The sequence below is a fragment of the Oncorhynchus keta genome, chromosome 19 (genome assembly GCF_023373465.1).
Source record: "Oncorhynchus keta strain PuntledgeMale-10-30-2019 chromosome 19, Oket_V2, whole genome shotgun sequence".
NCBI lineage: Eukaryota > Metazoa > Chordata > Actinopteri > Salmoniformes > Salmonidae > Oncorhynchus > Oncorhynchus keta.
The window spans coordinates 7878993-7901746 of NC_068439.1; the positions used below are offsets into that span (position 1 = coordinate 7878993).

At 50.0% G+C, this 22754-nt stretch overlaps 1 protein-coding gene and 1 long non-coding RNA gene across 52 annotated transcripts in view; one reads left to right on the forward strand and one right to left on the reverse strand.

The window, feature by feature from the left end:
• The window catches only part of LOC118373245 (homeobox-containing protein 1-like), a 35490-nt gene extending 13660 nt beyond the window's left edge, over positions 1-21830 (forward strand). For 2 of the 49 annotated variants that reach the window (XM_052469260.1, XM_052469207.1), the window contains 9 exons: positions 144-254; positions 2119-2379; positions 5880-6036; positions 15879-15961; positions 16151-16246; positions 16990-17108; positions 17549-17840; positions 18102-18443; positions 18541-21830. In XM_052469260.1, the coding sequence (XP_052325220.1) occupies positions 144-254; positions 2119-2379; positions 5880-6036; positions 15879-15961; positions 16151-16246; positions 16990-17108; positions 17549-17695 (974 nt within the window). In that variant the 3' untranslated portion in view covers positions 17696-17840; positions 18102-18443; positions 18541-21830. The remainder of the gene's footprint in view (positions 1-143; positions 255-2118; positions 2380-5879; positions 6037-15878; positions 15962-16150; positions 16247-16989; positions 17109-17548; positions 17841-18101; positions 18444-18540) is intronic. The other 47 variants (XM_052469216.1, XM_052469227.1, XM_052469231.1 and 44 more) reach the window with 47 other exon arrangements.
• LOC127909180 (uncharacterized) lies at positions 2588-5868 on the reverse strand. 3 transcript variants are annotated; one of them, XR_008070063.1, is made up of 4 exons: positions 4308-5868; positions 4108-4267; positions 3474-3713; positions 2588-3157 (listed from the first exon to the last, which is right to left on the reverse strand). It is a non-coding gene; the product is annotated as an uncharacterized LOC127909180 (long non-coding RNA). The 3 variants fall into 3 exon arrangements; XR_008070064.1 differs by having other exon boundaries at positions 3474-3833; XR_008070062.1 differs by having other exon boundaries at positions 3794-4267.
• Positions 21831-22754: the final 924 nt, after the last annotated feature.

Sequence of the window (22754 nt, forward strand, 5' to 3'; positions counted from 1 at the left end):
CTCTTTCTCTCTCCCCTCCTTTCTTTCTCTCTCCCTTCCTCTCCTCCCCTCCTTTCTTTTTCTCTCCCTTCCTCCCCTCTTTCTCTCTCCCCTCCTTTCTTTCTCTCTCCCTTCCTCCCCTCTTTCTCTTCTCCTCTCTCTAGGTATCAGTCAGAGTTACATCTCCCAGTGGTTGCTGCAGCAGGGCTTGGAGATGAGCGACTCCAAACGCAGATCTTTCTACCGCTGGTACCTGCTAGAGAAGAACAACCCAGGTAAGAGCCACGGTTGGAGGTGGAGGCTACTGTTTGCTGGGTCTGTCGGGGAGGGGAGGAAAGGGTTCATGTTGACTCTCATGACACGTTTATGGGCTCTTTTAGGAAGCTGTTAGTCCACTTAGTTTATGTGCCGTCCCTGTGACCAAGGATTGTGACGCGGACGAACACAGAGACAGGCGCGTGTACACAGACACGTGTCCTGGCTAGAGTTCAGTGAAGGACAGAGATCAGGAGACGAGAGATATTTATGACAAGACACAGTAGGATAAAGATCTGTTACTGTAGATACTAATCAATAATGTTAGTCATCTGGCTTGAATGAATGTGGTTTCCGTCTAGCTGTGTCTTAAAGACACATTTACGCTAGCTGTTCCTGTTGACTTCCTGTCTTTGCGCTAACGCTAGTTAGCAATGGCTCCAGAAACTACCTTCCGATTTCCTTCAAACTACACACAGAGACATACAAATGAAATCTATGAGTGGGGCTCCCGAGTGGCGTAGCGGTCTAAGGCACTGCATCTCAGTGCTTGAGGCGTCACTACAGACCCTGGTTCGAATCCAGGCTGTATCACAACTGGCCTTGATTTGGAGTCCCAGAGGGCGGCACACAATTTGGACCAGCGTTGTCCGCGTTTGGCCGTCATTGTAAATAACCAAATCAGTTAAGAACAAATAAATAAAATAAATAAAAATATGACTCTGGTAAAGTAGAAAAAAGTAGTTAATTGCCAAAATGTTTTACTATCCCTTTTTAAGACAAGCTAGAGTAGCATCGTGACCTGATGAGAGAATTAACACCAACCACAGACATGCACTAGGAGGGTTTTATAAACGACACTAAACGTTTTGCTCAATTCTACATCACGATGTAGCCTGAATAATGGAATGTTTAGATCTGAAATAAGCACCTCACACCATCTCCTCTCCTGTCTGTCACATGCAGCACCTCCTCACACCATCTCCTCTCCTGTCTGTCACATGCAGCACCTCCTCACACCATCTCCTCTCCTGTCTGTCACATGCAGCACCTCCTCACACCATCTCCTCTCCTGTCTGTCACATGCAGCACCTCCTCACACCATCTCCTCTCCTGTCTGTCACATGCAGCACCTCCTCACACCATCTCCTCTCCTGTCTGTCACATGCAGCACCTCCTCACACCATCTCCTCTCCTGTCTGTCACATATGCAGCACCTCCTCACACCATCTCCTCTCCTGTCTGTCACATATGCAGCACCTCCTCACACCATCTCCTCTCCTGTCTGTCACATGCAGCACCTCCTCACACCATCTCCTCTCCTGTCTGTCACATGCAGCACCTCCTCACACCATCTCCTCTCCTGTCTGTCACATGCAGCACCTCCTCACACCATCTCCTCTCCTGTCTGTCACATGCAGCACCTCCTCACACCATCTCCTCTCCTATGTCACTGCTGCTATCTTTCTGTGGTACTCAGTCGTGTTTCTGGACGTGCTGGTTTTCATTCCTACGTGGCTAAGAATGATAACTCTTATCGCAACGCTAACAGAGATGCTAATTCTGGATACTAATGCTAATATGTTGCCTAGCATTTCTCTACGCTTTTTTCCCCCTACCGAGCAGGCACTTTAATAATTCTACAATTATTTGCTTCTTTGGCGCTAAATACCTGTTCAGAACAGAACTCCAACGTTCAGTATGATTCGGCGATAAAACAAGTTATTTCTGGCCTGCCATTTTAATAAACTATATTCCTGTTGATAGCCATATAAACAGGTCATTTTGATTGACTGCAAGTATCAACTTGGCTTCTGCTAAAACTCTGAAAACGTCTCCGTATATCTGGCTTTGGCCTGACCACTGGTTTGGTTTTGTCTGAAGGGCTGAGGTGGAGTGAAAGCCAGCATGGCCCGGCAGGTCTGGGCCTGGGGCTCAGTGGTCTCGGCCAGGGGCTGGGTCAACACCCAGGCTCTGGACCCAGGGCAGCCAGGGGAGGGGACAGAGACGTCACGGCGACGGGCAATGCCGCCACGGGCGCCACCACGGCCGCTACAGCCGCGACCGCCTCCACCACCTGGGGCAGACAGAGAGAGCTGCTGATGCACCTGCTGCCATGGTACACTGCAGCCGCCTCACAGCCAGGTAACCAGCCTCCTCACAGCCAGGTAACCAGCCTCCTCACAGACAGGTAACCAGCCTCCTCACAGACAGGTAACCAGCCTCCTCACAGACAGGTAACCAGCCTCCTCACAGACAGGTAACCAGCCTCCTCACAGACAGGTAACCAGCCTCCTTACAGACAGGTAACCAACCCCCCCCAAATCCCCTTGATCACCCTGTCTTGGTTAACTCCTCTCCTCCAGGGTTGTAGAGCAGTATAAACTGGGTTTACATTTAGTTTTGTATATCGTTTCACATTTTAATTGTCTTTTTGGCCAAATCAGATTTTGGAATAAAGGTGTGAGGCCTGTATTATTTTAGACTCAATAAGGGCACTGTGTTGTGTGACATCTGTCTGAGTCATGGAGGACTGGAGCTGATACAAGCCTGTGATCACATGACCTAGTCCACTCTGTCTGACATGCCTGTGATCACATGACCTAGTCCGCTCTGTCTGACACATGCCTGTGATCACATGACCTAGTCCGCTCTGTCTGACACATGCCTGTGATCACATGACCTAGTCCGCTCTGTCTGACACATGCCTGTGATCACATGACCTAGTCCGCTCTGTCTGACACATGCCTGTGATCACATGACCTAGTCCGCTCTGTCTGACACATGCCTGTGATCACATGACCTAGTCCACTCTGTCTGACACATGCCTGTGATCACATGACCTAGTCCGCTCTGTCTGACACATGCCTGTGATCACATGACCTAGTCCACTCTGTCTGACACATGCCTGTGATCACATGACCTAGTCCACTCTGTCTGACACATGCCTGTGATCACATGACCTAGTCCACTCTGTCTGACACATGCCTGTGATCACATGACCTAGTCCACTCTGTCTGACACATGCCTGTGATCACATGACCTAGTCCACTCTGTCTGACATGCCTGTGATCACATGACCTAGTCCACTCTGTCTGACACATGCCTGTGATCACATGACCTAGTCCACTCTGTCTGACACATGCCTGTGATCACATGACCTAGTCCACTCTGTCTGACACATGCCTGTGATCACATGACCTAGTCCACTCTGTCTGACATGCCTGTGATCACATGACCTAGTCCGCTCTGTCTGACACATGCCTGTGATCACATGACCTAGTCCACTCTGTCTGACACATGCCTGTGATCACATGACCTAGTCCGCTCTGTCTGACACATGCCTGTGATCACATGACCTAGTCCACTCTGTCTGACACATGCCTGTGATCACATGACCTAGTCCGCTCTGTCTGACACATGCCTGTGATCACATGACCTAGTCCACTCTGTCTGACACATGCCTGTGATCACATGACCTAGACCACTCTGTCTGACACATGCCTGTGATCACATGACCTAGACCACTCTGTCTGACACATGCCTGTGATCACATGACCTAGTCCACTCTGTCTGACACATGCCTGTGATCACATGACCTAGTCCACTCTGTCTGACATGCCTGTGATCACATGACCTAGACCACTCTGTCTGACATGCCTGTGATCACATGACCTAGTCCGCTCTGTCTGACATGCCTGTGATCACATGACCTAGTCCACTCTGTCTGACACATGCCTGTGATCACATGACCTAGTCCGCTCTGTCTGACACATGCCTGTGATCACATGACCTAGACCACTCTGTCTGACACATGCCTGTGATCACATGACCTAGACCACTCTGTCTGACACATGCCTGTGATCACATGACCTAGTCCACTCTGTCTGACACATGCCTGTGATCACATGACCTAGTCCACTCTGTCTGACACATGCCTGTGATCACATGACCTAGTCCACTCTGTCTGACACATGCCTGTGATCACATGACCTAGTCCACTCTGTCTGACACATGCCTGTGATCACATGACCTAGTCCGCTCTGTCTGACACATGCCTGTGATCACATGACCTAGTCCACTCTGTCTGACACATGCCTGTGATCACATGACCTAGTCCACTCTGTCTGACACATGCCTGTGATCACATGACCTAGTCCACTCTCTGACACATGCCTGTGATCACATGACCTAGCCTGCATGTCTACAGTGCATTCGGATATTATTCAGACCACTTCCCTTTTTTCCAAATGTTGTTACGTTACAGCCTCGTTCTAAAATGGATTGGAGGTTGACAGTGCATGTCAGAGCAAAAACAAAGCCAAGAGGTCGAAGGAATTGTCTGTAGATCTGGGGAAGGGTCTGCAGCATTGAAGATCCCCCAAGAACACAGTGGCATCATTCTTTTAATGGAAGAAGTTTGGAAACACCAAGACTCTTCCTAGAGCTGGCCGCCCGGCCAAACTGAACAATCGGGAGAGAAGGGCCTTGGTCAGGGAGGAGACCAAGAACCCGATGGTCACTCTGACAGAGCTCCAGCGTTCCTCTGTGGAGATGGGAGAACCTTCCAGAAGGACAACCATCTCTGCAGCATTCCACCAATCAGGCCTTTACGGTAGAGTGGCCAGACGGAAGCCACTCCTCAGTAAAAGGCACATGACGGCCCTCTTGGGAGTTTCAGACCATGAGAAACAAGATTATCTGGTCCGATGAAACCAAGTATGGCCTGAATGCCAATCGGCACGTCAGGAGGAAACCTGGCACCATCCCTACGGTGAAGCATGGTGGTGGCAGCATCATGCCCTGGGGATGTTTTTCAGCGGCAGGGACTGGGAGACTAGTCAGGATCGAGGGAAAGATCAACGGAGCAAAGTACAGAGAGATCCTTGATGAAAACCTGCTCCAGAGCTCTCAGGACCTCAGACTGGGGTGAAGGTTCACCTTCCAACAGGACAACGATCCTAAACACACAACCAAGACAACGTGGGAGTGGCTTCGGGACAAGTCTCTGAATGTCCTTCAGTGGCCCAGCCAGAGCCCGGACTTGAACCCGATCGAACATCTCTGGAGAGACTTGAAAACAGCTGTGCAGCGACGATCCCTATCCAACCTCACAGAGCTGGAGAGGATCTGCAGAGAAGAATGGGAGGAACTCCTCGAATACAGCTGTGCCAAGCTTGTAGCATCATACCCAAGAAGAATCAATGCTGTAATCACTGCCTCTGTTGCTTCAGCAAAGTACTGAGTAAAGGATCTGAATACTTTATATAAATTTGATATTTCATGTTATTATTCGTAAAAAAAAAAACTGTTTTACCTTTCTCATTGTGTGTGTAGATAAGGGGAAAAAAAACAATTTAATCTTTTTTTTGAAAAAGGCTGTAACGTAACAAAATGTTGAAAAAGTCAAGGGGTCTGAATACTTTCCGAATGCGCTGTCTGCCCTCCTGGTGTGTGGGTTTTTACTGCGTATCGTAAATGTTGACTTGAAACAGTTTTATACTTTCTTCAATAACTATTTTATTTTGCTATCAGGCTACTTACTAGTTGCAATCAGTGATCTTTTTAAATGTAAAAAAAAAAAATGTATGTTTTCTCCTCTGTTGTTTTTAATGTCATCCCTCCCTCCCTGTCACCCGCTATAGGTGCTACCCTGTCGATGCGCTCCATGGTGAAGGAGGAGCCTGATTGGAGGACGGGGGTCAGCCCCGGGGAGAGGGGCGGGATGGTTGGCGGTCCTCTTAGGCTGCGGAGGGGAAGCAGGTTCACCTGGAGGAAGGAGTGCCAGTCCATCATGGAGAGGTGAGCCAATCACAGACCCTGATTGGGTCAGGTTTCCATGACAACAGATCCAAAACAGATTCTCCACCCAGCACTAACCAATGGTGGTTGAGTCTATTCATGTTAGTGATTCTGTCACTAAGACATTTTTAGGGGTGCGTTCACTTCGCTTCAACGTTTGCTACGTTGCGCGGCGGTTTGTATTGAATTGAATGACAACGTTTCCCCAAAATAGTGCCTTTTTAAGGTATGTTTGCTCCCGTTTTGGTGGTTGGTGAGGTGTGGCTTGATCAATACGGGTGTGACCATTTTTGAAATGGGTTGATGAAATTGCTTGAGCCGCACTGAGAATTCGGAAAAGGATGAAAGCCAACTGTCCAATAATCTAGAACAGAGCTGTGTGGACATGTTTTTGGAGTCTGAGTGCTTTCCTCTACTAGGGCCAGTGGTCCCCAACCCTGGTCTGGGCTGGAGAGCTATGCTGGAGTGCTATGCTGGAGTGCTATGCTGGAGTGCTATGCTGGAGTGCTATGCTGGAGTGCTATGCTGGAGTGCTATGCTGGAGTGCTATGCTGGAGTGCTATGCTGGAGTGCTATGCTGGAGTGCTATGCTGGAGTGCTATGCTGGAGTGCTATGCTGGAGTGCTATGCTGGAGTGCTATGCTGGAGTGCTATGCTGGAGTGCTATGCTGGAGAGCTATGCTGGAGAGCTATGCTGGAGAGCTATGCTGGAGTGCTATGCTGGAGAGCTATGCTGGAGAGCTATGCTGGAGTGCTATGCTGGAGTGCTATGCTGGAGTGCTATGCTAGAGAGCTATGCTAGAGAGCTATGCTAGAGAGCTATGCTAGAGAGCTATGCTGGAGTGCTATGCTGGAGTGCTATGCTAGAGAGCTATGCTAGAGAGCTATGCTAGAGAGCTATGCTAGAGAGCTATGCTAGAGAGCTATGCTAGAGAGCTATGCTAGAGAGCTATGCTAGAGAGCTATGCTAGAGAGCTATGCTAGAGAGCTATGCTAGAGAGCTATGCTAGAGAGCTATGCTAGAGAGCTATGGGTTGTCCAGGCTTTTGTCCAAGCCCAGCAGTAAACAATAAAAGTGGTTGAGTCTATTGAAGTTTGTGATAAGGCTTCTAATTTAACTCCCGAGTGTCGCAGCGGTCTAAGACACTGCATCTCAGTGCTACAGGCCTGGTTTGATCCCCGGGCTGTATCACAACCGTCCATGATCAGGTGTCCCATAGGGGTGGCACGCAATTGGCCCAGCGTCGTCCTGGTTAGGGGAGGGTCTGGTCGGGGGGGAAGGCTGTCATTGTAAAATAAGAATTTGTTCTTAACTGACTTGCCTCGTTAAATAAAACGGTCAACAAGATTGAATGACAAGGTGTGGCCCTAACAATGTCACCTTGTCATTGAGTCATGTCGACTGTTTGTTAAATTATTATTATTATTTTTTCAAATTTTTTATTTTTTCGTTTCAAATATTTTTATTAAACACACACAAGAATGGTGTATCGGTATACGTGACGGGTATACAATTCTTATCTAAACATAAAAGAGCAGACAGGAACAACAAGAGCCAGAGTTCTGGGTGCAGAACAAATAATACAAAACACGACATACAAAACAAGGACACGTAGAAAGAAAGAGGGAAGATGTCCCCCCATCCCCCTGTACAGCTAGTCCTGCTGCTGAGGCTGATGGGATTTTTAGTCATGCCGGATGTCACTGTGATCAGATAATTTAGGAGGGGTCATTTTAATGTGGATAAACTGTACTTTCACCCCTGCTTACTGACCACTCCCAACCTACTACTGCCAACCAGAATAATAAACTACTATTTAATTCATTTCATTATCAAGGTGTGTCATTTTGTGGTTCTCTTTCACTGCAAAAAAACCAACCACTTTGATCTCATCAGGTGTTTGTTTGCAGCATGACACATGGAATTCACTCTGTTACATTAAGGTTCATGTGGATGTTTTTGCAGTGTCATTATTGGGTATTGTGTGTAGATTGATGAGGAAAAATATATATTTAATCGATTTTAGAATAACGCTGTAATGTGGGGAAGGGGAAGGGGTCTGAATACTTTCCGAATGCTCTGTATATTAACGCCGCAACATTTTGTCTCGTCCTATAGCGGGATCGCATTTTCCGTTCATAATGTCGTGGACCGTTTTTTTTTTAAAACTACTCGCTCGTTGACGTCGTTAACCATCTGTTTACACTTGGTTCAGTCGTGTTAACTCGTCGGTTGGCAAGCTGAGGGGCCGCGGGAAAGAAAGGGGATCAATGATCATAAATGAATGTATGACAGATCTCTTGTCATCACAAACCCGCCATTTTGTTTTTAAAGAGACAGTGTACCATTTTCAAGGTGTTGCGTCTCAATAGGAAAACAGTGCTTTTACACTGAAACCTACTATTTACACGAGGCTTTTGTAATTTCTTTCTCGTTTTTGTATAAACATTTTAAACATTTTAGCTTTCATAATAGACTTAATGTATTTCGTTTCTAGGTTACAAACATGTCCTTCGAAAGTAGCTAGAATTCATATTGTCAGTATCTCAATAAATTGTTAAAAAACAAACATATTTCTAAATTTTATATGATGCTCCTCTTAACTTTTTTAAATGAATGAAATGTTTTAATTTAAATCTTAACAGATTCTTTATAACCAGTCTATGGTTTTCAGTTTTTTTTGTGTGTGTTTTTTAAACAAGGCATATCCTAATCTAAGCGATCGACTCCTCTGTGATATTTCTTAGCAGAGGGCACTCTCAGTCATGAGAAATACACAGGCACTTAGACAAGCCACACCAGGTGGGAGGCATGGAGGGAGAGGTGGGAGGCGTGGAGAGGAGGGAGGCGTGGAGAGGGAGGGAGGGAGAGGAGGGAGGCGGGGAGAAGTGGGAGGGAGGGAGAGGTGGGAGTTGTGGAGGGAGAGGTGGGAGTTGTGGAGAGAGGCTGTTGGGGACTGGGAGGGAGAGGTAGGGAGGAGGGGTGGGAGGAAGAGGGGGATGACTGCGGCAGGAGAGGGAGGGAGAGGGTTGGAGGCTGGTGGGGGGAGGGAGGGAGGGAGAGGTGGGAGGCATCTGCTATCTGGATTTGGGAGGGAGGGAGGGGGGAGAGGTGGGATGGCCAGTGGAGTGGGAGGATCATGGATTTATCGGGGAGAGGTGGGAGGCTGGGAGAGGGAGAGGTGGGAGGCATGGAGAGGGAGGGAGGGAACAGGTGGGAGGCATGGAGAGGGAGGGAGGGAGAGGTGGGAGGCATGGGGAGGGAGGGAGAGGTGGGAGGCATGGAGAAGGTGGGAGGGAGGGAGAGGTGGGAGGCATGGAGAAGGAGGGAGAGGTGGGAGGCGGGGGAGGGAGGGAGAAGTGAGAGGGAGGGAGAGGTGGGAGTTGTGGAGAGGGAGGGAGGGAGAGGGAGGGAGGGGTGGGAGAGGTGGAGAGGGAGGGAGGGGTGGGAGGCGTGGAGAGGGAGGGAGAGGTGGGAGGTGTGGAGAGGGAGGGAGGGGAAAATTAGAGGTGGGAGGCGCAGTTCTATCTTGACGGAAGATGGAGAGGGAGGGAGGGAGGGAGAGGTGGGAGGCATGGAGAGTCAACAAATGGGAGGGGAGGGAGGGAGAGGGAGGGAGGCATGGAGAGGGAGGGAGGGAGGGAGAGGTGGGAGGCATGGGGAGGGAGAGGTGGGAGGCATGGAGAAGGTGGGAGGGAGGGAGAGGTGGGAGGCATGGAGGGAAGGAGGGAGAGTTGGGAGGCATGGAGAAGGAGGGAGGGAGGGAGAGGTGGGAGCCATGGAGGGAGGGAGAGGTGGGAGCCATAGGGAGGGAGGGAGGGTGGGTGGGAGGCATGGATGGAGGGTGGGAGGCGTGGAGTGGGAGGGAGAGGTGGGAGGCGTGGAGTGGGAGGGAGAGGTGGGAGGCATGGAGAAGGTGGGAGGCGGGGAGGGGGAGGGAGGCGTGGGAGGGAGGGAGAGGTGGGTTGCATGGAGTGGGAGGGAGAGGTGGGAGGCATGGAGAAGGTGGGAGGCGGGAGGTGGTGGAGTGGGAGGGAGAGGTGGGAGGCATGGAGAAGGAGGGAGGGAGGGAGAGGTGGGAGGCATGGAGAGGTGGGAGGCGTGGAGTGGGAGGGAGAGGTGGGAGGCGTGGAGTGGGAGGGAGAGGTGGGAGGCATGGAGAAGGTGGGAGGCGGGGTGGGAGGGGAGGGAGGGAGAGGTGGGTTGCATGGAGTGGGAGGGAGAGGTGGGAGGCATGGAGAAGGTGGGAGGCGGGGAGAGGTGGGAGGCATGGAGAAGGAGGGAGGGGAGGGAGGGAGGTGGGAGGCATGGAGAGGTGGGAGGCATGGAGAAGGAGGGAGGAAGAGGTGGGAGGCATGGAGAGGGGGAGGTGGGAGGAGGGAGAGGTGGGAGGCATGGAGAGGGAGGGAGAGGTGGGAGGCATGGAGAAGGAGGGAGAGGTGGGAGGCTTGGAGGGGGAGGGAGAGGTGGGAGGCATGGAGAAGGAGGGAGAGGTGGGAGGGAGGGAGGGAGGGAGGGAGGTGGGAGGCGTGGAGAGGAGGGGAGGGAGGGAGAGGTGGGTTGCATGGAGTGGGAGGGAGAGGTGGGAGGCATGGAGAAGGTGGGAGGCGGTGGGAGGTGGGAGGGAGAGGTGGGAGGCATGGAGAAGGAGGAGGGAGGGAGAGGTGGGAGGCATGGAGAGGTGGGAGGCGGGAGGGAGGGGGAGAGGTGGGAGGCGTGGAGGGGAGGGAGAGGTGGGAGGCATGGAGAAGGTGGGAGGCGGGAGGGAGGGAGGGGAGGGAGGAGGGAGGGAGGGAGGGGAGGGAGAGGAGGGGTTGCATGGAGAGGGAGGGAGAGGTGGGAGGCATGGAGAAGGTGGGAGGCGTGGAGTGGGAGGGAGAGGTGGGAGGCATGGAGAAGGAGGGAGGAGGGAGAGGTGGGAGGCATGGAGAGGTGGGAGGGGGAGGAGGGAGAGGTGGGAGGCGTGGGAGGCATGGGAGTGGGAGGGAGGAGGGAGAGGTGGGAGGCATGGAGAAGGTGGGAGGCGTGGGAGGATGGAGGGAGGGGGAGGGAGAGGTGGAGGCATGGAGAGGTGGGAGGCATGGGAGATGGGAGGAGGGTGGGTTGCATGGAGTGGGAGGGAGAGGTGGGAGGCATGGAGAAGGTGGGAGGCATGGAGAGGGAGGGAGAGGGAGGCATGGAGAGAGGTGGGAGGGGAGAGGAGGGAGGGAGGTGGGAGGCATGGAGAGGTGGGAGGCATGGAGAAGGAGGAGGAAGAGGTGGGAGGGAGGGAGAGGTGGGAGGCATGGAGAGGAGGGAGGGAGAGGTGGGAGGCATGGAGAGTTGGGAGGGGAGGGGAGAGGTGGGAGGCATGGAGAAGGAGGGAGAGGTGGGAGGCATGGGAGGGGGAGGGAGAGGTGGGAGGCATGGAGAAGGAGGGAGAGTTGGGAGGCATGGAGAAGGAGGAGGGAGAGTTGGGAGGCATGGAGAAGGAGGGAGGAGGTGGGATGGGAGGAGGGAGGGAGAGGTGGGAGGCATGGAGAGGAGGGAGGGAGAGGTGGGAGGCATGGAGAAGGAGGGAGAGGTGGGAGGCATGGAGAAGGAGGGAGAGTTGGGAGGCATGGAGAAGGAGGGAGAGGTGGGAGGTGGGAGCATGGAGAAGGAGGGAGGGAGAGGTGGGAGGCATGGAGAAGGAGGGAGAGTTGGGAGGCATGGAGAAGGAGGGAGAGGTGGGAGGCATGGAGAAGGAGGGAGAGTTGGGAGGCATGGAGAAGGAGGGAGAGGTGGGAGGCATGGAGAAGGAGGGAGGGAGTTGGGAGGCATGGAGAAGGAGGGAGAGGTGGGAGGCATGGAGAAGGAGGGAGGGAGAGGTGGGAGGCATGGAGAAGGAGGGAGGGAGAGGTGGGAGGCATGGAGAGGGAGGGTGGGAGGCATGGAGAAGGAGGGAGGGAGGGAGGGAGGGAGAGGTGGGAGGCATGGAAAGGTGGGAGGCATGGAGAAGGAGGGAGGGAGAGGTGGGAGGCATGGAGGAGGGAGAGACGGAGAAAAATGCTGTTCCTACATTTTGTGAAGTTATTATTTTTCAGACAGGGGCATAGAGAGAGGGGAGGGGCATAGAGAGAGGGGAGGGGCATAGAGAGAGGGGAGGGGCATAGAGAGAAAATGAGAGAGACCAGACCTGGGCCCTGACAGTAAATCTCAGTAAGACAAAAAGAATGGTGTTCCAATAAAGGTCCAGTCACCAGGACCACAAATACAAATTCCATCTGGACACCATTGCCCTAGAGCACACAAAAAACAATATATATCTTGGCTTAAACATCAGCGCCACAGATAACTTCCACAAGGCTGTGAACGATCTGAGAGACAAGGCAAGAACGGCCTTCAACACCATCAAAAGGAACATAAAATTCAACATACCAATTAGGATCTGTCTAAAAATACTTGAATCAATCAACCATTGCCCTTTATGGTTGTGAGGTCTGGGGTCCGCTCACCAACCAAGAATTCACAAAATGGGACCAACACCAAATTGAGACTCTGCACGCAGAATTCTGCAAAAATATCCTCCGTGTACAACGTAGAACACCAAATAATGCAGAGCATGTAGAGCAGAATTAGACCGATACCCACTAATTATCAAAATCCAGAAAAGAGCCGTTAAATTCTACAACCACCTAAAAAGGAAGCGATTCACAAACCTTCCATAACAAAGCCATCACCTACAGAGAGATGAACCTGGAGAAGAGTCCCCTAAGCAAGCTGGTCCTGGGGCTCTGTACACAAACACACCCTACAGAGCCCCAGGACAACAGCACAATTAGACCCAACCAAATCATGAGAAAACAAAAAGATAATTACTTAACACATTGGAAATAATTCATTAAAAACAGAGCAAACTAGAATGTTATTTGTCCCTAAACAGAGAGTAGACAGTGGCAGAATACCTGACCACTGTGACTGACCCAAACTTAAGGAAAGCTTTGACTATGTACAGACTCTGAGCATAGCCTTGCTATTGAGAAAGGCCGCCGTAGGCAGACCTGGCTCTCAAGAGAAGACAGGCTATGTGCTCACTGCCCACAAAATGAGGTGGAAACTGAGATGCACTTCCTAACCTCCTGCCCAATGTATGACCATATTAGAGAGACATAATTTCTCTCAGATTACACGGATCCACAAAGAATTTGAAAACAAACCCAATTTTGATAAACTCCCATATCTACTGGGTGAAATACCACAGTGTGACATCACAGCAGCAAGATTTGTGGCTAGTTTCCTCAAGAAAAAGGCAACCAGTGAAGAACAAACACCATTGTAAATAGAACCCTTATTTATGCTTTATTTTCCCCTTGTGTACTTTAACCATTTGTACATTGTTACAACACTGTATATACATAATATGACATTTGTCTTTATTGTTTTGAAACTTCTGCATGTGTAATGTTTACTGTTAATTTTTATTGTTTATTTCACTTTTGTATATTATCTACCTCACTTGCTTTGGCAATGTTAACACATGTTTCCCATGCCAATAAAGCCCCTTAAATTGAATTGAGAGAGGGGAGGGGCTTGGAGAGAAAAGGAGAGGGACATGGAGAGAAAAGGAGAGGGACATGGAGAGAAAAGGAGAGGGACATGGAGAGAAGGAGAGGGGAGGGGCTTGGAGAGAAAAGTAGAGGGACATGGAGAGGGGAGGGGCTTGGAGAGAAGGAGAGAGGAGGAGCTTGGAGAGAAAAGGAGAGAGGAGGGGTTTTGGAGAGAGCGAGAGAGAGGAGGAGCTTGGAGAGAAAAGGAGGGTGAGAGAGGCTTGGAGAGAGAGGAGGAGAATGGAGAGAGAGGAGGAGCTTGGAGAGAGAGGAGGAGCTTGAAGAGAGAGGAGGAGCTTGGAGAGGAGAGAGGAGGAGCTTGGAGAGAAGGAGAGAGGAGGAGCTTTGAGAGAGGGGCTTGGGGAGACTAGGAGAGGGGGTGCTTGGAGAGAAGGAGAGGGGAGGGGCTTGGAGAGAAAAGGAGAGAGGAGGGGTTTTGGAGAGAGCGAGAGCGAGGAGGAGCTTGGAGAGAAAAGGAGGGTGAGAGAGGCTTGGAGAGAAGGAGAGAGGAGGAGCTTGGAGAGAAGGAGAGAGAGGAGGAGCTTGGAGAGGAGAGGAGGAGCTTGGAGAGGAGAGAGGAGGAGCTTGGAGAGAGGGGCTTGGGGAGACTAGGAGAGGGGGGGCTTGGAGAGAAGGAGAGGAGGAGGGAGCTTGGAGAGGAGAGGAGGGGTTTGGAGAGAGAGAGAGAGGAGCTTGGAGAGAAGGGGGAGGAGACTAGGAGAGGGGCTTGGAGAGAAGGAGAGAGGAGGGCTTGGAGAGGAGGGGTTTTGGGAGAGAGAGAGAGGAGCTTGGAGAGAAGGAGGAGCTTGGAGGGAGAGAGCAGGAGCTTGGAGAAGGAGAGAGGAGGAGCTTGGAGAGAGGAGGAGAGAGGAGGAGCTTGGAGAGAGAGGGGAGCTTGGGGAGACTAGAGAGAGGGGGCTTGGAGAGAAGGAGAGGGGAGGGGCTTGGAGAGAAAAAGGAGCTTGGAGGAGGGGCTTGGGGAGACTAGGAGAGGGGGCTTGGAGAGAAAAGGGAGAGGGGCTTGGAGAGAAGGAGAGAGAGAGGGGTTTTGGGGAGAGCAAGGAGAGGAGGGGCTTGGAGAGAAAAGGAGAGAGGAGGAGCTTGGAGAGAGGAGGAGCTTGGAGAGAGGGGCTTGGGGAGACGAGGAGAGGGGGGGCTTGGAGAGTCGAGGAGAGAGGAGGGGCTTGGAGAGACGAGGAGAGAGGAGGGGCTTGGAGAGAGGAGGGGCTTGGAGAGAGGGGCTTGGAGAGAGGAGGGGCTTGGAGAGAGGAGGTGCTTGGAGAGAGGGGAGGGGCATGGAGAGAAAAGGAGAGAGGGGAGGGGCATGGAAAGAGGTGGGGAAGATAGAGATGGGGGAATGGAAAGGAGAGGAGAGGGGCGTGGAGAGAAGAGGAGAGGGGCGTGGAGAGAAGAGGAGAGGGGCGTGGAGAGAAGAGGAGAGGGGCGTGGAGAGAAGTGGAGAGGGGTGTGGAGAGAAGAGGAGAGGGGCGTGGAGAGAAGAGGAGAGGGGCGTGGAGAGAAGAGGAGAGGGGCGTGGAGAGAAGAGGAGAGGGGCGTGGAGAGAAGAGTAGAGGGGCGTGGAGAGAAGAGGAGAGGGGCGTGGAGAGAAGAGGAGAGGGGCGTGGAGAGAAGAGGAGAGGGGCGTGGAGAGAAGAGAGGGGCGTGGAGAGGAGAGGGGCGTGGAGAGAAAATCTGACGAAGTTGGGCCAATTGTGTGCCTCCCTATGGGACTCCCAATCACGGCCGGTTGTGATACAGCCTGGATTCAAACCAGGGTGTCTGTTGTAATGCCTCTAGCACTGAGATGCAGTGCCTTTAGACCGCATTGCCGCTCGGGAGCCCAACCACTCGGGAATCTAACCTAAGCCACACTGCTAACCTTAAATTAAGACTAAAAAAAACAATTTATTTCCCCCCATGAATCTTACGATATGGACGTTGTCTGTGGTAACCAGTGAAAACATTTGGTGCAGTTTATCTTTCTGTTACGGTTACATTTGGTTATTATTTATGTCCTCCTAGAAGAGGAGAGAAAGGGAGAGTTATGACAACAGCACTGAATGTGAACCACCTCATGTGTCCATTAATCTACTGTCCCACTTCAATGAGTGTCTAGTTTGCTCTGGTTAATGGCCCTGATTTAGGCTGATGTAGCTGCACTCTCATTGGCTGGATGGTGTCTTTCTCCCGCCTCCACTATGATGAGAGTTTGAGATTTGGTTATGGTCATGGGCAGGAAGGACTCATCTTTCTGTTTTCCTATTGGCTATCAGTTTCTTCATGGAGAACCAGTACCCTGACGAGGCAAAGAGAGAGGAGATCGCTAACGCCTGCAACTCAGTCATCCAGAAACCCGGTCAGTTTGGTTTGTTTGGCAAGAACACACCTGTAATCAATCTGTTAGGTCTCTCAAATGTCTGCTTTGTCAATCGAATCCCATGTTTAAAAAGGCTCTCATTTTATCATGACGAGAGAGCAGCTCACCCAATTAAATATATTCACTTGTTCATCTTTTAAAAAAAAAAATCCTGTTGTCATTACCCAGGAGGCAAGCTGTCTGAGTTTGAGCGTGTCACGGCTCTGAAGGTGTACAACTGGTTTGCCAACCGCCGGAAAGAGATGAAGAGGCGGGCTAATATAGGTGAGAATCTCTGATGCACAACACCGAGTCGCCCGCCACACCGAGTCCCTCACGCCACACCGAGTCCCCCACGCCACACCGAGTCCCCCACGCCACACCGAGTCCCCCACGCCACACCGAGTCCCCCACGCCACACCGAGTCCCCCACGCCACACCGAGTCCCCCACGCCACACCGAGTCCCCCACGCCACACCGAGTCCCCCACGCCACACCGAGTCCCCCACGCCACACCGAGTCCCCCACGCCACACCGAGTCCCCCACGCCACACCGAGTCCCCACGCCACACCGAGTCCCCCACGCCACACCGAGTCCCCCACGCCACACCGAGTCCCCCACGCCACACCGAGTCCCCCACGCCACACCGAGTCCCCACCCACACCGAGTCCCCCACCACACCGAGTCCCCCACGCCACACCGAGTCCCCCACGCCACACCGAGTCCCCCACGCCACACCGAGTCCCCCACGCCACACCGAGTCCCCCACGCCACACCGAGTCCCCACGCCACACCGCGTCTACCAAGCCACACCGAGTCCCCCACGCCACACCGAGTCCCCCACGCCACACCGAGTCCCCCACGCCACACCGAGTCCCCCACGCCACACCGAGTCCCCCACGCCACACCGAGTCCCCCACGCCACTAATAATTTGTAGACTGGAAATAGATTGCCAGTAGTTTCCCCATTCTCATTCGTTATTTACCTTCCTTACTCTTTACTTCCTCCACTCTCACGCTCCCTCAGAGGCGGCCATCTTGGAGAGTCACGGTATCGAGGTTCGCAGCCCGAGCTGTCACTCCAACGGGGAGGAGCTGGAGCCACATGACTACGCAGAGCAAGTGAATCAACGATTCTCAGAGCAGGTGAGTCGGTGAATCAACGATTCTCAGAGCAGGTGAGTCAGTGAATCAACGATTCTCAGAGCAGGTGAGTCAGTGAATCAACGATTCTCAGAGCAGGTGAGTCAGTGAATCAACGATTCTCAGAGCAGGTGAGTCAGTGAATCAACGATTCTCAGAGCAGGTGAGTCAGTGAATCAACGATTCTCAGAGCAGGTGAGTCAGTGAATCAACGATTCTCAGAGCAGGTGAGTCAGTGAATCAACGATTCTCAGAGCAGGTGAGTCAGTGAATCAACGATTCTCAGAGCAGGTGAGTCAGTGAATCAACGATTCTCAGAGCAGGTGAGTCAGTGAATCAACGATTCAGTCAGCGATTTGTTAAACTATCCCTGAAACAATGAACTGAATTGCATGTATCGGGAGTCAACTGTTTTAATAAATTAATAGCTATTTCCTTCACAGGAAGAGATTTCATCCAGGAAGGACCTTGATCAACAAGAACCCTCCTCATTTGCTGCCGTCAATGTCCTTCCCCCTCCTAGCCCCGCCTCTCAGGGCCTGGAACACAAAGCTGACGAATCGAAAAGGGAAACTGTCGATGAGGAGTGACCTATGGGAGAAGAACGTCACTAAAGTGTGGATTTTTACATATATAAGGGATTTTTTTTAAGAAAAGAAAATGACTGCTCTGAGTGTCTGTCCTCCTAGAGGTCTTCATGGGTTATGACTGCTCTGAGTGTCTGTCCTCCTAGAGGTCTTCAGGGGTTATGACTGCTCTGAGTGTCTGTCCTAGAGGTCTTCAGGGGTTATGACTGCTCTGAGTGTCTGTCCTCCTAGAGGTCTTCAGGGGTTATGACTGCTCTGAGTATCTGTCCTCCTAGAGGTCTTCAGGGGTTATGACTGCTCTGAGTGTCTGTCCTCCTAGAGGTCTTCAGGGGTTATGACTGCTCTGAGTGTCTGTCCTCCTAGAGGTCTTCAGGGGTTATGACTGCTCTGAGTGTCTGTTCCCCTAGAGGTCTTCAGGGGTTATGACTGCTCAGTGTCTGTCCTCCTAGAGGTCTTCAGGGGTTATGACTGCTCTGAGTGTCTGTCCTCCTAGAGGTCTTCAGGGGTTATGACTGCTCTGAGTGTCTGTCCTCCTAGAGGTCTTCAGGGGTTATGACTGCTCAGTGTCTGTCCTCCTAGAGGTCTTCAGGGGTTATGACTGCTCTGAGTGTCTGTTCCCCTAGAGGTCTTCAGGGGTTATGACTGCTCAGTGTCTGTCCTCCTAGAGGTCTTCAGGGGTTATGACTGCTCAGTGTCTGTCCTCCTAGAGGTCTTCAGGGGTTATGACTGCTCAGTGTCTGTCCTCCTAGAGGTCTTCAGAGGTTATGACTGCTCTGAGTGTCTGTCCTCTTCTGACTGCTCAGTGTCTTCAGAGGGGTTATGACTGCTCAGTGTCTGTCCTCCTAGAGGTCTTCAGGGGTTATGACTGCTCTGAGTGTCTGTCCTCCTAGAGGTCTTCAGGGGTTATGACTGCTCAGTGTCTGTCCTCCTAGAGGTCTTCAGGGGTTATGACTGCTCAGTGTCTGTCCTCCTAGAGGTCTTCAGGGGTTATGACTGCTCAGTGTCTGTCCTCCTAGAGGTCTTCAGGGGCTATGACAGTCAGAGTTAATAGTGGAAAGGGTGCTACAGGTCGCTCTGGTGCCTCTAGTGGTAGGGAGGCCACTGTATGTATACAGTAATCATGCTTTATAGTAATGGCAATATTTATCTCTCTCTCTATATATATATATATATATATATATATAGTGCATTCCAAGACTGTCTTAAATGGAAAAAAACTACTTCTTCGAAGGAAGAGGGTTGTACCGGTAAGCGGATCTATCGTCCCTTCTATAAGCTAAAAGCCTTTCTTTAAAAAAATGTATTTGCGATTTTTCTTTTTAAAAGGTATTGACGAGTGGTTGTGTAAAATGGAGCTAAGTGGAGGGAGGAAGGAACGTTTTCAACCTGCGGGTCAGGTGTGTTTGATGATAAGGTGAGTCCGGTGTGTTTGGTTGAAGCAAGCCAGGCTGAGTTTGGTTGATCTTTCGTTGTGACGATAGTGTTTTAAGATAATATCGGCATGATAATATCCGCCTTCTCTGCTCGCTTGAATGTCTGACCCGATCTTCGTAACCTTTGTTAGACTTTGGGCTCAATCTATCGATCCGTCAAGTGATCGATCAAGTAGTCTGGTCAGTGTTAAGAGTCCACCCCTGAGGGACAAACGGAATCTCAGGTAAACCCAAACATGATGGATGAGGCTGCTGAATCGTCCAATATTTCTCCGTAGTAAAAGCTTGTTCAAAGGAATGTTTCATATCATATAATCATATTGACTGTTTTCTGCCAAAACGTGAACATTACCAGTGAGTAAAAATGGGTTGAAAGGACGTCTTTTTTTCAACTTGTTTTCCTCACTGCATTTACTATGTATTTATGTACAGTTGAAGTCTGAAGTTCACACCTTTAGCCAAATACATTTAAACTCAGTTTGTCACAATTCCTGACATATAATCCTAGTAACAATTCCCTGTCTTAGGGTCAGTTAGGATCACCACTTTATTTTAAATAATGTGAAATGTCAGAATAATAGTAGAGAGAACGATTTATTTCAGCTTTTATTTCTTTCATCACATTCCCAGTGGGTTAGAAGTTTACATACACTCAATTAGTATTTGGTAGCATTGCCTTTAAATTGTTTAACTTGGGTCGAACCTTTCAGGTAGCCTTCCACAAGCTTCCCACAATAAGTTGGGTGAATTTTGACCCATTCCTCCTGACAGAGCTGGTGTAACTGAGGCAGGTTTGTAGGCCTCCTGACAGAGCTGGTGTAACTGAGTCAGGTTTGTAGGCCTCCTGACAGAGCTGGTGTAACTGAGGCAGGTTCGTAGGCCTCATGACAGAGCTGGTGTAACTGAGTCAGGTTTGTAGGCCTCCTGACAGAGCTGGTGTAACTGAGTCAGGTTTGTAGGCCTCCTGACAGAGCTGGTGTAACTGAGGCAGGTTTGTAGGCCTCCTGACAGAGCTGGTGTAACTGAGTCAGGTTTGTAGGCCTCCTGACAGAGCTGGTGTAACTGAGGCAGGTTTGTAGGCCTCCTTGCTTGCACACGCTTTCTTAGTTCTGCCCACACATTTTCAACAGGATTGAGGTCAGGGCTTTGTGATGGCCTCTCCAATACCTTGACTTTGTGGTCCTTAAGCCATTTTGCCACAACTTTGGAAGTATGCTTGGGGTCATTGTCCATTTGGAAGACACATTTGCGACCAAGCTTTAACTTCCTGACTGATGTCTTGTGGATATATTGAAGCAACATCTCATCATTTCCTTTCCTCATGATGCCATCTATTTTGTGAAGTGCACCAGTCCCTCCTGCAGTAAAGCACCCCCACAACATGATGCTGCCATCCCCGTGCTTCACGGTTGGGATGGTGTTCTTCAGCTTGCAAGCCTCCCAACTTCGGCTTGTAAGCCTCCCTCATTTTACTGTGGATATAGATACTTTTGTACCTGTTTCCTCCAGCATCTTCACAAGGTCTTCCTTGCTGAGCGTCCTTTCAGGTTATGTCGATATAGGACTCGTTTTACTGTGGCTATAGATACTTTTGTACCTGTTTACTCCAGCATCTTCACAAGGTCCATTGCTGTTCTGGGATTGATTTGCACCTTTCGTACCAAAGTACGTTCATCTCTAGGAGACAGAACGCGTCTACGTCCTGAGCAGTATGACGGCTGCGTGGTACCATGGGGTTTATACTTGCGTACTATTGTTTGTACAGATGAACATGGTACCTTCAGGTGTTTGGAAATTGCTCTCAAGGATGAACCAGACTTGTGGAGGTCTATAATTGTTTTTTTCTGAGGTCTTGACTGATTTCTATTGGATTTCCCATGATTTCAAGCAAAGAGGCACTGAGTTTGAAGGTAGGTCTTGAAATACATCCACAGGTACACCTCCAATTGACTCAAATGATGTCAATCAGCCTATCAGAAGCCATGACATAATTTTCTGGAATTTTCAAAGCTGTTTAAAGCTGTCAACTTAGTGTATGTAAACGTCTGACCCACTGGAATTGTGATACAGTGAATTTTAAGTGAAATAATCTGTCTGTAAACAATTGCTGGAAAAATGACTTGTGTCATGCACAAAGTAGATGTCCTAACCGACTTGCCAAAACTAGTTTGTTACCAAGAAATGTGTGGAGTGGTTGAAAAAAAACGAGTTAATGACTCCAACCTAAGTGTATGGAAACTTCCCACTTCAACTGTGTCTTATTCTTAATGTCATTAATCCAAGGAACCTTCTATATACTTCCGTCTACTCGTCTTTCTTTGTCAATGAATATCTCTATTAATCAAAGGAACATTATGTATTAGTAACTAATTATAATTAGTTAATTATGTCCCTTTTTTGTCTCTCTCTGTTCAACATACATACATACATTAACCACTCAAGTCTACTATTCTCTGAAACCCAGATAAGCTAGTCTGTAGTCTACAGGTTTGATTTCTAAAAAAAAAAAAATGTTCTTGGCGACATAAAATGTGTTTGTTAATCATGACTTGTAATGTCTGCTGTGCTATAAGTACCTCTGCTCATTGTAGTATAAGCTACTCTTTACATATGGTGTGTATGACTGAAAGCTGCACTTCCTGGGCACTTCCTTTTATGTCATGTATTTTACAAGAAGTGGAACAACTATGGTAATGTGCTTTCAAGTTCATTTTCTGTCAATTCTTTGCTCTTGGTCGAGAGCTTGGTGTGTTTTTTTTGGGGGGTGAAACTAAATGACATTTATGCATATGAAACATACTTCTCTGCAGGTGTTTTCCCTTCTTAAAGATGACATAGACAAACACTTGATTTCCAATATGGATTTATCATTTATCAGTTCTCCCCCCCCCCTTTAGCCACTGGCCCAAGGCCTTAATAGCTGTTATTCTCTATTGGTCACCAAGACATTTCTGTTATCACAGAGCCTGAATCCTAACTTTACTGACCTATCCCTAACTCTGTGACCTCTCCATAAATCACTCTGTGACCTCTCCATAAATCACTCTGTGACCTCTCCATAAATCACTCTGTGACCTGTCCATAAATCACTCTGTGACCTCTCCATAAATCACTCTGTGACCTCTCCATGAATCACTCTGTGACCTCTCCATAAATCACTGTGACCTCTCCATGAATCACTCTGTGACCTCTCCATAAATCACTCTGTGACCTCTCCATAAATCACTCTGTGACCTCTCCATAAATCACTCTGTGACCTCTCCATAAATCATACATTTAAGTAAATAGGAAAGACGACCCTGAAAAGGCAGGTTAAGCTCAGACGACCCTGAAAAGGCAGGTTAAGCTCAGACGACCCTCCCCACACCCACATACAAGCCCGCTAACATTAGACCTCCTAATGCCAAAGCTATGCCAAGGTACAGACGAGTGGTGAGGTAGACTCATTTAGGAACCAGTAGGCATGGACAGCTTACAGTGCATTTGGAAAATATTCAGACCCCTTGACTTTTTACCACATTTTGTTACATTACAGCTTATTCTTAAATGGATTTTTTAAAAATCCCCTCATTAATGTACACACAATACCACACAATACCACACAATACCACACAATACCACATAATACC